At 38.2% G+C, this 17,114-nt stretch overlaps 1 protein-coding gene across 1 annotated transcript in view; it reads right to left on the bottom strand.

Annotated features, from left to right (window-relative positions):
• The window catches only part of LOC104158940 (versican core protein-like), a gene marked incomplete at its 5' end in the record, with an annotated part of 95,996 nt that overhangs the window by 15,947 nt on the left and 62,935 nt on the right, over positions 1–17,114 (bottom strand). The window contains 5 exon segments of the mRNA XM_009696718.1: positions 1,834–1,916; positions 2,680–2,838; positions 9,734–9,847; positions 12,198–12,311; positions 14,451–17,114. The exon segment at positions 14,451–17,114 is cut by the window's right edge and continues 28 nt beyond it. Of these exon segments, the coding sequence (XP_009695020.1) occupies positions 1,834–1,916; positions 2,680–2,838; positions 9,734–9,847; positions 12,198–12,311; positions 14,451–17,114 (3,134 nt within the window).

Here is a 17,114-nt window from a genome sequence, read left to right as displayed (position 1 = left end):
TATCCAGAAAACATATGGAATAAGTTATGAGGGAAAGCTATTGAAGCAATGAACATAAATGATTTCAAGAGACACTTAATTTGTTTCCAAAGGAAGAGACAGAGGGAGGTTGTTAAAAAGAAAAGAAAAATAAAGTGGAAAAAAGATCAAAAGAGAAATCTGTTGGACAGATGGTCCTATTCTGCTCCTAGATTATCTTCATTTCTTAAAATTGAAAATTAAAGTAAAAATGTAATACCACATTTGCCCAGTAGGCTGAATTAAAAAATAGAATCTCAGCCCTAATTTTAATTTCCTTGAATTTGTCATTCAGTGACATACCAAATTTGTCTTTGGAATACATAAGCATGTATCTTGTTTTACGCTTCCCAGTGTAAGATGGGCTGCCTCTTTCAGGCACTACATTTATGCTCAAATTTATCTCGCCTAAATTTAGATTCTTTAGTGAAGTATAGGCTCCTTGACCAATCACTGCAGATGGCCTGGACCACCCCTGAGCTCCAACCAAACCTAAACCACCCTCAGAGGGTTCCTGTTACTGTCAGTGAGGTGTAAGAAACCACATTAGGAGACAGACAATGAACTCACCCAGAATGAGTAGAGTTCAAGGCCACAGCCTGTCTTGTGCTCCCAAAAATACAGGAGAATAGGCAAGAGAAAAAAATGAAATGAAACTGTTTTGCTTACATCCTGCAAGACTTTGTGGTTCCAAGCACAAAAATGGGTGCACTGGTATCACCACAGATGCACTGAGCAATCAGTCAGGCAACAACTAGTTTCATCAACTTTTTCTTCCTTCCTGTGCTGTCACCTGTCACACACGGTAGTTACCCCAAGAAATGGCTTATTTGCAAGTCATTTTAGAGGACTTTAAAACTCTAGTTATTTACATGAAATGGTAATGAATGAAGCCTGCTTTGCTCCAGGTGTCTTTCTACATAGGTTGTAGCCACATGGTATACAGCAATTAAAATTGTGTGCATGTTTGAGCACGTGTATATGTGTGTCCAGATGCTTTTTGCTTTAGGAAGAATTCGCAACTGGAAAGGAAAATAATAAACATAACCAGTTTGGTTTTTTTTTAACGTAATGTTCTTCAATGGGTATTAAACAGCAATAAATCACCTGTTCCTTCTATGAAAGAGACTGTTTTGAATTGCAAAGAGCTCAACCATTTCCTGTACCCATCAGCTCTTTGATTTAGGTTAGTTTAAGATGGTAGAGAGTGTTCTCCCTCTTCTCCTGCTGATTTTCCTTCTTGTTTTAAGGCAATAAAAGGTATCAACAGCATCTTAAAATTTTATGGACAGATTATTGATTACAGGTCTCCAGAACCACCTAAGGATGGCTGCTTTTCCATCCTAGCTGTAGAGCTGCCATACAGTCTAGAACAATCTCCAGCAATACTTGAGAGGCTCCTTTGTGCACTCCCACAGACCCAGCGAACCAACTAATTTAATACCATATCCTAGTCTGAAAAATGCATTCTGCTCCATATATAGGAGGGAGAGGAGAATTGGCACGTCTCCTTGTAACATCAGAACAGCACAAAACAACTCCACCAGAGACTCTTAAATTACAGTTTCAGACTTTTTGAGTTTTTCAGTTTGGAAACTTTGAGAGCTCTCACGTATACAACAATAAGAACTAAGAATAAGATTTTAGAACTATACCACAAAGTAGTAATTACCCGAAACAAGTTTGCTGGTTGTTTGCTTGGGTGCATATTTAGTGACTGCATTTTTTCATGCAGCTTCCTTCATTGATGGTAGGAATTTGATAACCCACCGCAGAAAGAAATGACTAAGTGATTTCATTTCAAAGGCATCTTACCAGTGGGCTACCATCAGTCCAGCGGAAATCACGCTCAAACATCTTGTCATTGAGGCCAATCCACTGGTAGTCATGCCCAATACCTAAGGAACCAGAAGGAGATTTTTATTAACCTTCCCATAAATGGAAGAGATTTCACCAAAGAAAATAAAAAGAATTTGCACAGAATGAATCAGACATCCTGTTCCTATGATTCTTCTACTCATTATGCAAAAAACTATTTACAGGCTATTTTTCAGCTTTTCAATTTTAATTTGGGATGTCTATAAAACTGCAGGTTCTCATCTAATGGTTTTAAACAATCCTGTCTCTTTCCTTCTGATGGCATGCCCCAAAGAAAACAGATTAAATTCCTACCTGAATGCATATAAGGGGAAGAAAAAAAAAAAAGAAAAAAAAGGTTAAAATAATAATAGCATATATTTTAATCTACATATTTCAAGTTTTGGTTAGGTTGTGATCAGAGTTGTCTAGATTGTGCAACACAATATACAGGAACTATTTCTTTATGCCTACCTAATACAATATATGGTCATTGAAGTCAGGTGCACAAAAAATCTAAAGCCTCCAGAAAAAAATGTTTCAGCAATTTCCAATGCTAACACAACAGTTTCTGTTTTCTTCCCCAAAACCAAAGTACTTTCTATGTAACAAAATATAACTTAGTAGTGATAAGGAACTTGCACTGACTGCAAAAGTAAATGAGGGACACAAAGTGTGGCTTTTAGACATTCTAAAAGTAGATTTTAAGATGGAGACATAAAAGCTGAGTGATCAGGAGGATATTTCACTAGCGCTGAACCCTCAGTGCCTGCTCTTCTTTAGAGGAATCCTAACAGTACATACGATTCACAAAGATCTGCTCCTCATGAGACAAGATGCTTGTCAAATGTGCTCCCTGGAGACGGCATTCCCTTTCAGCTGTGTCCCATGTACGCCGATGGGCAAAGTATTTGTAGCACTGTCCTTGGAACTTGTGCCAGCCATAATCACAGGTCTCCGTGTCTGTGACAAACAAACAAATCACAACTCTGTCAATGAGCGTGAAACACAGGCATGTTTCATGCAAGTGGAGGGATTTTCTGCAGTGCAAAGGTTCAAGAAGATACCCACCCATTAAGCAGTACAAATGCAAACAATCAACACTCATCCTTGAGCCTCATTACATTTTCAGGTAGTTCTGTTTACCCAGTTTCTGTACAAGCTGCAAGAATATTACTTATGTAAGGAGTATAATTGTAACTGGTAACTTTGTGAGCTTCCACTGATCAAATTGTGCTGTATCTGGACAATCTCAGGAAGACACCTTCAGTCAATAACTCTGGATGAATGAAAGACCTGAATGTTGTATTGCAGTTAGTCTACATTTCATCTGAGTTATCTGAGTCTGAATTTTCACTTGCAAGGGCAAACAGATCTTTGAGTGACTGTACTGAATTACCTTGGTTTGGAAGAAACTGATAACTGAAAATAATACGAAGGAAAGTGCTTGTGATTGTTCAGTCCACAGATGCAAAGCTGCAGTATTGTCTTTCTGAACTCACCCCTCCAAATCCTCCTCCAAAACCCATCTTCCTTGACAAAGTCTAACTTAATGAATTTTACGCATCAGTTTCTAAGGAAGGCTGTAAAGATGAAATGCTAAGTAATGAAATGCACATTGTCTGTGCTTGCATGAGGGGTGGTACTGATAAGAATGCATAATAGACAGAAGTTCACATCAGCCAGTATATCCTTTCATCTAAAGACAAATAAACATGAGCCTTGGAACACTAACAATGCATGGATTTGACGTTAATTATTTTGTCAAGGTTAAGCAGCTGTAAACGGAATAGATGGCAAGAAACAACAAAGTTCCGTTTCCAATTTGCTTCTGCACCAAAACTGCAGGAATGAATCACAGACAAAAATCAGTATTAATAAGATGGGCATAACAAATACGATGGCTGAATGTGTCTGAGCTGTGCTTGAAGATAAGAAGATCTTGCCATTGAGAAAAGACTTTAGGGAGAAATGGGAGAAACAATAGGGAAAACTCAGATTGTTTTGAGTTATGGCAGATGAAATGGCTTCATATAGGACACTTCAGCACAAGATTAAAGCTTGTTCCGACTACAGCCAGTTCCAGCTATCTACGCACATGATGCCTAACCCTGAAGGGCCTCAGCTGCAGGATGCTGAAGAACAGAAAGCTTAATTTTCCCCACACCACACATCAAATAGGAATTTGCCACTTCTCATCAAGTTTTATCAATCCCCAAACAAAACTTCCCTAAAGAAACTGGCCTTTCCAGAGGTATAGATATGAAACTGGATTTCTTATTTTCAGTCAGTCAATTATAGTCAGTAGTCATTAACCTGGTTTAGCCAAAGGGGCTCTTTTTGCATTAGTACAGAAAAAAACGAGTCTTACAGACTACGCCAATGACATATGACCGAAAATTCTTTAACTATGATATTTCTTAGGTTTGAGCAGCTACCACCTGGAAGAGAATTGTGAAATATTTTTTTTTACAACACAAGGCTGATTCTTAATTCATAGCAGGAAGAGGCCATTCACATCCTGAAGCACTGAAGTGTTTATCTTTTTTTTAAGAGTTTTTAAATCTCCCAAGATAAAAACTAGATTTTACATGTACATAAATGGATTTAAAAGTGCAAACATATCACTTCAGAGGCTTACCAGAATTTCTCTGTCAATTCCTGGCAACACTAATAATGCAGCAGTCATTGCCTTAGGAGTTTGGTATCAAAGTCGTTTTCTAAAAGTCTTCAGTGCAGACGTAAATGTACCCAACACAAAGGCATAATAGAGCTTACACTGATTATCTCTGTTCTATTTTCAACAAGTTAAGCTGTAGAAAACTGCTTGTGCCTTGAGTAATCCCAGCTATGAAAAAGGAATGTAATCTATACTACCAACTTCTTAGCTTTTTATCTTTTCCATCTTTGTATTCTGTATGAGGTGCAGGCTGCAGATACAGTTTTAATCTCTGGCATCTAGGCCATTTTAAAGTTTAGTCTGCCTTTGGCTTTCTAGAACATTAGTTTAACCACAGGATGCTGACTAAGAAGGCTATGTCCTTTGTGAAGGCACTTAAGATTTTATTATTCATCTTGTTCAGGGACTCCCTTGTCCCACAGGAAAGAAGTCAGATAATAACAAGGACCTTTGCATACTGAGAAAATTGTGGTCAGAGAACAACTCCAGGCTATTCTAATCAAAGCTTCCCTGGCCTCTGCTAGGGAAGAAGTGCATGGTTCAAGAGAAGATCTGCTGAAAGACACATGAGGGAGGTAAAGAGGGTTGAAAATACAAAATCTAGAAGAATAGGTTCAAAGAATGAGATGTAATGGCCTGAGAATGAGTCACAAATAACAAAATTTCTCTTCTTAATATAGAGGATGCCAAAATGACATAGGTACTCTTAGTTGACATGCATGCACTGCAGTGTACATACAACTACTCTCTCCTATCCGAAATGGCATGTTGTTTTCCAAAAGAGAAAGTTGAGTAACTTCTTTTGTACCTCTGTGTAGGCCAAATTTACAAAGATGGAAAAAGATAGGGCTGATGGCTATAAAATACATAGGATTTTTAGAAGCAGAAGAGAGAATACTTTTTTTTTTTTTGATTGAGAGAGAGAAGATGTTGATGAGAAGAGGGGAAAAAGGAATGGGGAAAGGGAGAGTCAGGAGGCTAGAGGATGAAAAATGCAAACCAGGCAAGTAAAAATATTGGGACTGCTTCATCTCTGCAGTGCTTTGTCCTGAGTGTGTATCTTACTGCATTAACAAAGCTTAGAGGGTGACATGAAGGTAAGGGCTTCACATGGCTGTAAGTTTTTTATGCCTTTACTGAACCAGTAAAGTCTAATTGCAGGTGGCTGCAAATTTTCTGACCTAATCACCTATAAGCAGAATAAGTGCAAGGACTTACTGAATGCAATACTCCATGTTCATTGCATACATATCCAGGGAGGTAATCACCAATTTCCGTAACCTTATTCCAGAACATAATGGAAAGACTGAAACACTGCTTGCCATGTTTATGGTGTTTTAAAAGTTGTCTGACTGGCCTTAAGATTTATGACAATTTACAGGCTTTTTCAGTGATGTGTACAAGGAGTTACTTACACAGCTTCTGTTCTCTATAACTGCAATTATGTATGTATAACAACATACCTAAACATTGCATTAAAAAAAAAAAAGTTCTCTGTAGGTTTAATACATAGATAGGTACGGCTTTTTCAACAGTTTTTCAACAGTTGCTGACAATAGATCCCTTGTCTTTAAAGAAATTCCATAATAAAAGGCTGAAAGAAAATAAAGGCTAAAACACAGGTACTAGAACATAATGAGAATCTTAATCAGCTGTGAATTTTATCTGTGATTGTCTCCCTTCAGCATTCAAAAAATGCCTGAGGCCCATCAGCCCACACATCTTGAGGAGAAACCCATTTCCCTGGTAAATATTCAAAATAATCCCTTCTCAGCTGAAAGACATCAGTTAGAGACCATCTGTTTTCAGAAAGTATCTTTGCAGTGAGCCCTTCTTAAATACTTCCATCCCAAGCTACGAAGCCCTGGGAACACAGTGAATCAAATGAGACCGGAGCAATCACAAACATTTGAACAGTGAACTTGGGTTACAAAAAAAATATTGTTGCTGATATGATGATTAAAAAACCCAGTTGTTTTGTTTTCAGAACCTGGAAAAGAACAGCTGGTTGTATTATCCCAAAGAGGCATGTCCCATAACAAACACATATGTGCCATTTTGGCACACAGGTCCATACATGCAGCTGCATTTGGTAAACAGAGTAGCCTAGGCGCACCTGCAGAGATTCTGCAGCGAAGAAAGTCAAACCTGAAGTTTGAAACATGAACACCATTCCTTGAAAGCAGGTAGACACCAGTTAGAATAGCAAAAGGAGGAAAAGAAAGGGAAACTCTAGCCAGTCAAGGAAGGAAGAGGAAAATCTAAATAGGTGCTCATCCAATTCTCATAAAGAACACTTATTCTTGAAATTGAGGTTCAAATTGCAAGTCTCTACCATTTTGTTGTTTCCCAGGTAACTATTCATGAAGTAAGGTACTCCTCACACACATACAGATGGCCAGATAATGCAACAACAGCTGCAGACTTTCATACCCCACCCTGGTCTCTGGGAACTATTCCCTACAGTTGGTTCCACCAGCCCAGTGTGAGACAGGGTATCAAACCCTCCTCTCCTCTTTCCCCAAACATGAAGCTTGCAAAGCAACATTTCAGGCAGCAAAATTGGGAGGATCTCAGCTCTGGGGTCATTTATCTGGACACCAAGAGTTCTTGGTGAAGGGCTTTTCAAAGAGGGATGACAATGGAAAGACTGATGGCTCCCCCAGCATAAGATTCATGTCAAGATCTACTGTAGCCTACAGTCACCTTTTGAAAAAGTGGGTTTGGGATATTTCTGCATCTTAAGAAGTGATGTTCAAACTTTATCAAGTGGCATGTAGAATATGCATCTGTACTTTGAAAAGATACATGTGGTGGGCAAAAGAGGGTATTATCTAACAGAGGTACTCCACTCACTTTTAATATAATCTGAACCACTAGAACTACTGGCTTACTGTGCTACTGATTTAGTTTAAAAAGGAAACACCCTCAGCTGCTCTACTTCTAATATCAGACAACTGTAGCTCTGTTCAGGAAGAAGTTCCTGGTCTCAGATTGTCTGCTGAATTGTTTCCACCTGGCAAAAAAAATGGCTGTCAGGGAGCCAGTTACAGCTCACTAGGTCTCAGGATTGATTTCCGTCACCCTAGGTTAGATCACCCTGAAGGCTCCTCTAACTTCTACCACCTGCCAGAGCTCCCTGATATGCAGCTGCACTGTCCTCTGGTCACATCCCCTCCTAATGCTAACACAGGCATAATACATCAGCCAAAGATCCCTTGGTCTAGAAAAGTCTCACAGAGGCACTTGGGTGAAATTCTGAGCTCTATGTTTTTCTACACCAGTGCTGTGGAACAAGGATGCGGTGGAGTTGTCTCCTATATTGAGCTTCATTTCCAGAGGCAATGCATTCTCGCTGCTTCCATTCCCTTCCATGGCATTTTGAATACTCAGCACTGTGCAAGAAAGCCCTTCAGCTTGCCTTTTTTTGAAATTTTCTAAAATGAATAGTATATATTGGAGAAAAAAAAAAAAAAAGAGTAATGAAACATAATCTTGGTGTGCTCAACTCCACCTTTCCTGTGGCACCAAGGTACGCATTCTGTCGTTCTGGCAGGTCTTTAAATCTACTGAGGTCAGGACTGGTGCCTTGAAATAAAGTCTGCTTGCCAGACAACCGTGTCTGAATCACCAACACAGTTTTATTTTGTCTGGTGGAGTGGAAATTTGGCACTAAATGCTTTTCCCAAGTCCCAAACCACTGCAGGACTTTAAGTGGAGGAAATTTAAATTCCAAAGCTGAGTGAGCAGGGCTCTGGTTCTGATTGACAAACTAGGAAATGTTCCCATTAACCACCTAAAATGCGCTCTCAGGTTGGTCATAAAAAGCAGCTTAAAGTTACCCCGGTACTCAGAGCCACTCGCTACTATGGATTTGCTGGAATGAAGGGGAGGAGGAAGAGAGTGAGAACATTTATTTCTTTTGTTGTGAAAACACTGTCAACTTATCATTTTGGAGAACAGATTCAGAAAGTCCTTTCAAATTACAAGGTTAGCCAGACTACTGAAAAAATTAAACAGTGGAAAATGCTGGAGCTGGTTAGCTTTGAGAGTTTTCGGCTCTAACAAATAAATTTCTATAGGTTGAGCTGGAAGAGCTTGCAAACTGCCTTTCACTGAAGATGAAACAAACATGAAAATACACAATATTAATTAAACAAATGCAAAAGTCTAGTTCACTCACCTGTGACCAAAATCATTCAGCTGAATAAAAAGAGAAGTATTTTCATAAGCTTTAGAAAGTACACTTTAAAACACCATTTCTTTTCCCTATGGAAATGCCTTCATTAATTTTACTGACAGAACAGATTTTGCTACCCTGTTCCTCCTCCTACATATACATATTGAGTAAGCACCTCTCACTGTAAATACTTCTTGTAAATACAGTGGAATTTCTTGCAGGCAATGTTCTAACAATTACAGAGACTTGGGTGTTTAATTTGATTTCAGTTGTCCAGTTTAGAAAGCCTTCACAAGTTCCTTGTAATTGTGATCCTGCACCTACTTTTGCTAAAATAATAACAAAATATATCAATTTGAAAATTCTGGGATGAAGTTGTCGAGGCTATGGTCCCCAGTGGATGGATACATAATCTGGCATATTCAGAAGACTATTCCTACTTTCCAACGATGCTTATTGGAAGTGATGTGTTCTGATACGTCTTTTACAATATATTTAAATTTTTAAGACAGAAGCTCAGTCAGAGGGTAACTCTGCTCCCATTCATTATCCCGTAGGCAACACTACAGTAAAGAGAGAACCTACTACCTTCCCAGTAGTTTGCAAGCCAATCCATGCAGGCTGTGCTTGCCTTGGAGCCACCTGAAAACTGTACAGATGTTGTTACTCTGACACAGAAACTGCCAAATATATCAGTTTATATTTGGTACAGCAGTAATGTGACTTCCAGTCAGGTCAGCATGTGGGTAGAGTTCGCTTTCATCCATCTGCAAAAGATGGTGCAGATGCAACCTTAAGCAAAAAGTCCTGAGCCACAAATCATGGGAGTCTAACATACTCAAAAATTAAAGTCTCTCCTCATCACTGATGACTTCCCACAAATTTTGACAGTTTCTTCCACCCTCTCATTTTTAGCAGGCTTTGCCTAGTTACTCCAGAAGGGTGTTGAAATGGAAACAGATGACCTCAATCACCATTGATTAAAGAATATACCTTACCTTGTTCACAGAGAGCTCCTATATAACTTGGCAGACACAAGCAAGAAAAGGTATTGAGACCATCTATACACGTGGCTCCATTCCGGCATGGGTTAGACTGGCATTCATCAACATCTACGACATAAAGATAGAAGTGTTTTTATAATCCACCCACCTCCTAGAAGGGAAATGTTCTTCAGTCTTAGTCAGACTTACTACTAGGACTAGTTCAATCCTGAAGAATGAAGTATTGCAAAAGATCCAAGTGACCGGTTTATTTGCAAGATAACTGATTTCCCTGTGCACAACCTTCCTTTCTCTTCATCCACAAGCCAAGAAGCAGTTTTCTCAGGAAACGTGACATTACTGATCCACAATTTCATACCCTGCACTCTGACTCCTGAGTTAATTTCTAAAATCTAGACCTTCAGTTCCTCATTGTGTAGCTGAGAGAGAAGTCATACTGTGCAGTGTGTAGTGTTTTCCAATACTGGTGGAAAATTTGACTTGGGTGCGACAACATGGCACAAAAATTTCTCATCAAGTACTGGAGACCTCAGATATCTTTACAAATCTGAAATGTTGGAAATTGTATCATATACCATCAAACAGACTGCTAATTTCAGTTTGCAAAGCAGCATGCCCTGGCATTTTATTAGTTTGCATTTCTCATTTCTTCCTTGTCTAATCTTATCAAGATAAGGACAAAGCATCATAAAGACAATCTCACTAAATGACCAGTCAGATAGTAACATTCATAGTCATGCATAGGTTTACTGCGGAGCCTATGGCTCAGCAGTAAACATAAAACATTTCCCTCCCCAACTCTGGCTGATAAAATATCTTGTCTTTGCCTTTTAAATTGGAGCACTAGTTCATTTAATACAATTACTTTGTGCATGTATTTGCACAAGTTATAAGCTAGTATGTCTCTTTATAGAGATCATATGGTGTTTTCTAATGAGTGCTGTTCCTCTGAAACAATCACAGTTTAAACTTCAATGCAGATTTTTCAAATGTCTTAGTCCAAAGTGAACAGCTGGTAGTGATTGACTATTAAAATACAAGAGAGAAGTCAAACTTATCTACAACCAACAAACAGCTGTGCAATCCTAGGAATAATTGTTGCATTATGTGAAAAGCTTTTTAAAAAATATTTTTATTTAAAAAAACTACTTCTGTTCAAATTTTATGCTAGGTCTTATTTGTTCCAGTCATTTGGAAAGAACTCAAGTCAACTTTTCTTGCCTTATATACAGAATATCCCAGAATCCAGGGCTAAAAATGCTGAGGTTTATTCTCTGTAGCACAACAGAACATATTTCTATATGGTGACTGGCCGTGGAGTGTCCCACTCCAATTCGTTAATGAGCCACTAAAGAGTTCTAGGGGACAAGAAGTGGCCAGATTATTCTTTTATAATCTAAAAAAAAAAGAAAAAGAAAAAAATATTGTCTCTGACCTCTGGTTTGCAACCAAGGGATGTCATATTCCTTCACAAAGAAGATTTAAGATGCAACATCTAAAACTTGGTATCTACCAGAAACAACCCACTAGGGAACTAGCAAACTCGTCAATGTAAGGTAGGAAAGCAGAGAAAAACACTGGGTAATTATTTTTTCTATCACATACTGTCTTGCTAAACACAAATAAAACCATAGTAATCCTGACAATTATGATGCACTCATATCAGCCTTTGAGTGGGATTAGTTTTTTTTCTCCCAAGGTATACATGATGAGTTGAACTCATTTTAGCAACAGTGCATGAACTTTTTTCTTTCAAATTTGGCAGGCAACTGTGTAACAGGCAAATCCATTATATTTATGAGGGAATGAAACTTACAACTTTTCAAAAGCCTAAACCAGCTCTACACTAAACAGCCAAACTACCACTTTTATCATACTTTGGTTTGCTCGTTGGAAGGAAAAGGTGGTTATTCTGAACTGTACTGGTGAGTCTCTTGAAACCCATAGTCAGAGCAGGTAAACACAGATCTCACAGGCAGTGTGAAGAGGTCCTCAGCTAGAAGAGTTAGCAAAATACTAATTTATACCAAAGATGTATGTGATTATGATCATATTTACTATTTCTTTGAGAACATGCCAAACTGGCACTCAGTGCTCAGCCTCCCAGTCGCATTTGGGATTAGATTGTTTAACACCCTTTCAAATAGCTACACAAAGATCGTAAGAACTATCTCAAATCTTAATGTTTATTTGTTTTTATCTGATATATTTATGAATCTAATGTTCTGAATTCTAGGTCATGCAGTTCATTTACAATGTCTTCACATTTGTGTGTACACATCTGTGCACTTTATGGGGAAAGAGAAAAGGGATAAGTGGACCTCCTTCTGTTAGGCCTCACTGTAGATTTTTTCAAACATCTATGTATTCTTCAACTTCAAAACACACCACTTCTGCACATCCCATGGATGAAAACTTCATACTCGACTTAATGATTATCTAGATGACATCAGCTTACCTAATTCACACTGCTCGCCGTTGAAACCTGGCAAACATGTACAGATGTAAAATGAACCACGTGGATAGCAGGTACCACCATTAAGGCAGGGATTGCTTTTGCATGGATCTTGGCCTGTTAAACAAATAGAAAAAGAAAATTGACTCTGTAGTTTCAAGGAACTGGTGTCTTTTTTGAATTTTTGGAAGAAGAAATCTTTCTTCATTTCTGCATTGATGTTGCAGGCTTTACTGTCGTTACAGAAACTCTGTTAACATAATAGACTACTGAGAATAAGATAGTTTTGTAAAATAGTAAAGCTTATTTTCAGGCATCGCTGTTTTCACCTTTAACAACAATATGGCATTTACTGTGAACCAGTATAAATAATTTGCAGAATTACATTTTTTCTTAGCAATTTGTACTGTATTTTGCAGTCATGATATTCTATTGAGGATTTAGTTTGCATGACATGACAATTAATCATAGCTGAAAATAGTTAAACATATGCAAAATGAATGGAAAATGCTTTCTTTTTTGAACAGGGTTAGTTTATGTAGAATGATTGGGTACACAGAACATACTGGTTGGCTGCTGTTGTTTCACTTTGTTATATTTAACCAATCAATGCCCACAAAGTCTTATTTCTTTGAAAGGATGTTTTCACACATTAATATTTCCCAACTGTCTTTCTTAAAAACACATTTCAAGAATACAAATAAAGATACTGAAGACATTCACAACTGAACTAAACATTAAGATAAAAGCTTACCTGCTGTGAAATCCTCAGCTGTTATGGAAGTTATCATTTAAATAGCTTTTCCTTGCAGAGCTTTGTGCCTTCTAGTGGTGTTTATTTCAACTGACTTTGGACACCTAGGTGTTTGCATTTTATTTAATGCCTAGGAGCAATCACTCACACAAACAAGTATGCACTAGATAACAATTTCTAAGTTTCAGTTTCTTGGAGTTAGAGGAAAATCTTCTGGGATACAAGAACAAAGCCCTGGCTTTGAAAACTTATAAAATGCGTTAGAGAGTTCTGTAACCTAAGTTAATTCAGAGACATGAAAAAAGTTCAGATTTTTTGTTACATTTTTCAAAAAAAATCTGACTATGATTTATGAAATAAAAGACAAGTAACATCTATTTTACCCAGTTAGACACTCAAAGAAGTCTGCTTAAAGTACCAAGTTCCCTATCTAGTCACTGGAAAGCAGAAGGTTCAGTTGAAAGCCTCCAGAAGAAAATCCTGTCTGCATAAGTTTGCGATTACAATTAAGTGGGCAGGATCTTGCTTTGGAGATTTTGAAAATAATTTGATCATATCTGTAAAGTAGAGTGCCTGTTTGAGAACTGCCTCACTGAAAGTCCCAAACATGGGGCTCCGTTAAGCACCAAACAAAGTTTATTGTGTTTACTGTTTGTTTGTTCTCCTTCAGACTGGATATTTTCCCAGTAAACATTTTCAAATTGATAGCTACCTGCATTGTTTGAGGAAAAATAACAGAAAACCCTATAAAATTGAGCCAGTTCAGTTCTTTCCTCGACTATACCTAGATAAAATATGAATTGAAGTGACGCTACTCATATTGACCCTACCTGCATCATCTGTGTATTTGGTGAAATGGTGCTTAATAACCATTATGTAAAAGAAAACAATGTGGCAAATGATATCTAAAAAAGATCTGTAATTTATAAGAGACAGATACTGTATCAACCAGTTAAAGCTACAAACAGGCTGAAAACACGAAGTCTTGGTTTTCTTTTGTCTGGAAAGTTATCTTGTAGGTTAGGAGAAGTTAGTTTTTACAGAAAATTCTGATCCTAAAATGCGCACTAAATCTGCTCTAAGTTAACTGCAAGATATTATAAAGCAACTTTACCCCTAAACCAGTTGTATACATACTGTCACCATGCCAACACAGAAAATACAAAATTATTTGTTGGAAATTGGAAAATTAAATAATTACATCTGAATTCTCTACCACAATCCATGTTACCTTCCTGTCTTTTCGAACTGGCTGGTCACTTCAAGTCTGATCCAGAGTCTCACAATGCAAATACTCAGGAAAAGTCACTAAGCTTGAGTTTTGGTACTCCTATCCTCCTTCACTTGTGGGAGTTACAATCATGCCGATTTCAAAGCTTGAGGCTCACGAGTTCTATTGTTATTTCACACGGTGCTCTGATTGTCATACCTCTCAGAGTTAAGACAAACGTTTACAAGTATCACAACAAACATATACAACAGTGATCATATTTGGAAGTTACCTGGAATTTGCACTGCTGTGCCTTCAACTGAACCCACACTGGTGCCAATCAGGAAATCTGATCCATTAGTGACTTCCGGAACGGAAAATGACGAAGTTACAAGTTCAATAGTATTTGGCTCCTCAGAGCTTATCGTTGACTGCTCATTTTTATACAGACTGCTTCCAGGGGCAGTACTGTTTGTTGCAATGTTAGAAGAAATTGTTGTGATCTCCTCTTGACCAAACAAAGCTGATTGCGTTTCTATGCTTCTATCCAAAGGTTGTGAAGATGAAGCTACCACTGTAACTGCTTCCTGGTCAGGTTTAAGTACTTCAGTTTGCATACTACTGGGTGAATCTGAAATAGGTGTGGAAAAAAGCCATGGGATCTCTCTCTCAGTACCCCTGTCATCTTCTTGATGGGAATTGTTCACTCTTCCTGAGGAAGCTTCAACTTTTATTGTGCTAACTTTTGGAACATCTGTGCTCACTCTTTCTCCAAAATTCAGAAAAGCAGTAGGCAAGGTATGTGTTGATGCAGAATCTCCAGAAAGAGTAGCTTCTTCCTCAACAGCCAAATCAGTTACAGAGGTTTCTGTCTCCTCTGTCCTGTCTGTTACAAGTCTGTTAAAGTGAGGAATACTTTCAGTAGTTGTGCTTTCTGAAACAGGCTTGGGAGAAAACTCCAGCAAAGAAGACTCTGTTCTGTCAAGAAGGTCTGTAGTAGGTGGTTTATATGTTGCTGCAATATCAGAACTAACCTCTTTGAAGGTTCCTTCTGATGAATGATCGGATTGATCTGAATCTTTTGACAATGATGTACTTGGAATGATTACCTCAGGATACTCAGATACTCCATTAACTAACTGAACAGTGACTGAGGATTTAGGAGTTTGAGGTACAGAATAAAAGCTCACTGAATCTGTTTCTTCATACTCTGCTGATGCCAATTTTGTGCTTGTGTATACTGTAGGATGCTTTTCTTCATTCTTGCTAGATGATACAGTTGTCAGTTGGGATGTACGCTGTGTGGTGACAAAACTTGCATCAAGCATGTCGGTTGTCAAAGCCTTTTCTGCCTCAGTAGTTAAGACTGGTGTAAGGAAAGGAACTCCAGGCTGCTTATCATCCAGTTCTTCTTGGCCCATTCCAGAAAAGCCAGAGACAGAGATTGATTCATTTTGATCTGCTATTACACTGTTGTTTGCTGAAGTATTGAGCTCATAGATGTCTTCTGTTGTGCTTGTTACAACATGTTTAGATTCATGAAGCACATGAGGACTTGCCAGTGATGGTACTGTAGGAAGAAAAATGCCCAGTTCAGAGAGTTCGGTAGTGATGACAGTTTCTGTTGCAAACTTCATGTCATTCCCTGAACCCAAATCCTTGTCATCTGATTTTTGTCTGTGCCCAGCTGTTACTGATTCACTGCTTGGCTGACTGGAAATAGTCAAAGAAAGACTATCACCAGATCCAAGTGTCTTTTCTTTGGTTATGGACAATTTAGGTGTTGAATCATATTTCTCCCCTTGAGCTGTCATGCTATCATCACCGCCATATGTTGATTGTACGACAAGATTTGGCATTGTCTGCACACTTATTATGTCTTCAGGCATTGATTTTGAGTGATCCATGTCTATAATAGTTGTTTCTTCTGATGGGATCTGAAGTCGTTCTTCAATTAGTGTAATATCACCATAAACAGAAACATTCAATATAACACTTCTTTTATCATCAATCACGGGAATAATTTTCTCGTATATCCCAGTATCACTTGTTAGTTCTTCTGAAGTAGCTGTCTTTGGTTGAATAGCAGATGGATTTGCCACAATCTCTTTTTCTTCTGTAAAAAGCGATGCTAGTCCTGTGATCACAGTCTGTGATCCATCTATCGGTGCCTCTGTTGTCATAACTTCAGAATAAACTTCTCCAGGAACACTAGATGAAGCATTTAGTTCTAGTTTTGACACAGGGGATGTTGACAAATGAGTAAACATATCCAGAGAAGATGAATCCAAAACATCAACCCAGCCAGATCCTTCTCCAGAGCTTTCAGGTAATACTCTGCCTGGCATTTTTGTTGTTGATGTTACAAGCGATTCTTCTGTTTCAAGGTTAGGAGTTCCACTCAGTATTACAGAAGCAGGAGTTATGCCACCTTTAATCAGCAAATGTGAAGTTTCCTCTTGAAAAACAGCTTTAGAAATAGCTGTTGTTCTATCTGTTTCATTTACTCCTCTCCTATAGTTAGTTTCCATATTATGAGGTTCTTCAATCACAACAAAATTATGTGTTACCTCTTCAATCTCTTTAGAGCTGAAGGTCTTGGAACTCTCTTCTGCTAAAGCTGGGGAATTAGTGATCACTGGGCTGGGGAACTGGTCTTCTGTTTCTGACAGCAGCTCAGTTACAGTACTTGTAACTTCTTCATTAACTTCAGCATTTGATTCAGTGCTTCCTCTTTCAAAGTCCTGTGTCTTGTCAGTTGAAAGTGTGGCTCCCATATTTGCAGGATGAGAAGTTTGAGGACTTGAAGTACTTGTGATTTCTTTGGCAGCCAATGGCACTACAGAAGGAATAAGAGCAAGGTCATCTCCCGACCCTTGTCCTGAAAATAATGGATCACTGATAAGTTCATTATTTGTTAGTTCTTCTTCATTAGGTGTCAGGAGTAATCTGGGAA

Source organism: Cariama cristata, unplaced genomic scaffold, assembly GCF_000690535.1.
Source record: "Cariama cristata isolate BGI_N322 unplaced genomic scaffold, ASM69053v1 scaffold38063, whole genome shotgun sequence".
In the NCBI taxonomy this organism is placed as follows: Eukaryota; Metazoa; Chordata; class Aves; order Cariamiformes; family Cariamidae; genus Cariama; species Cariama cristata.
The sequence above is the reverse complement of the archived record's forward strand: the minus strand, read 5'-3'. Positions and strand labels throughout refer to the sequence as shown.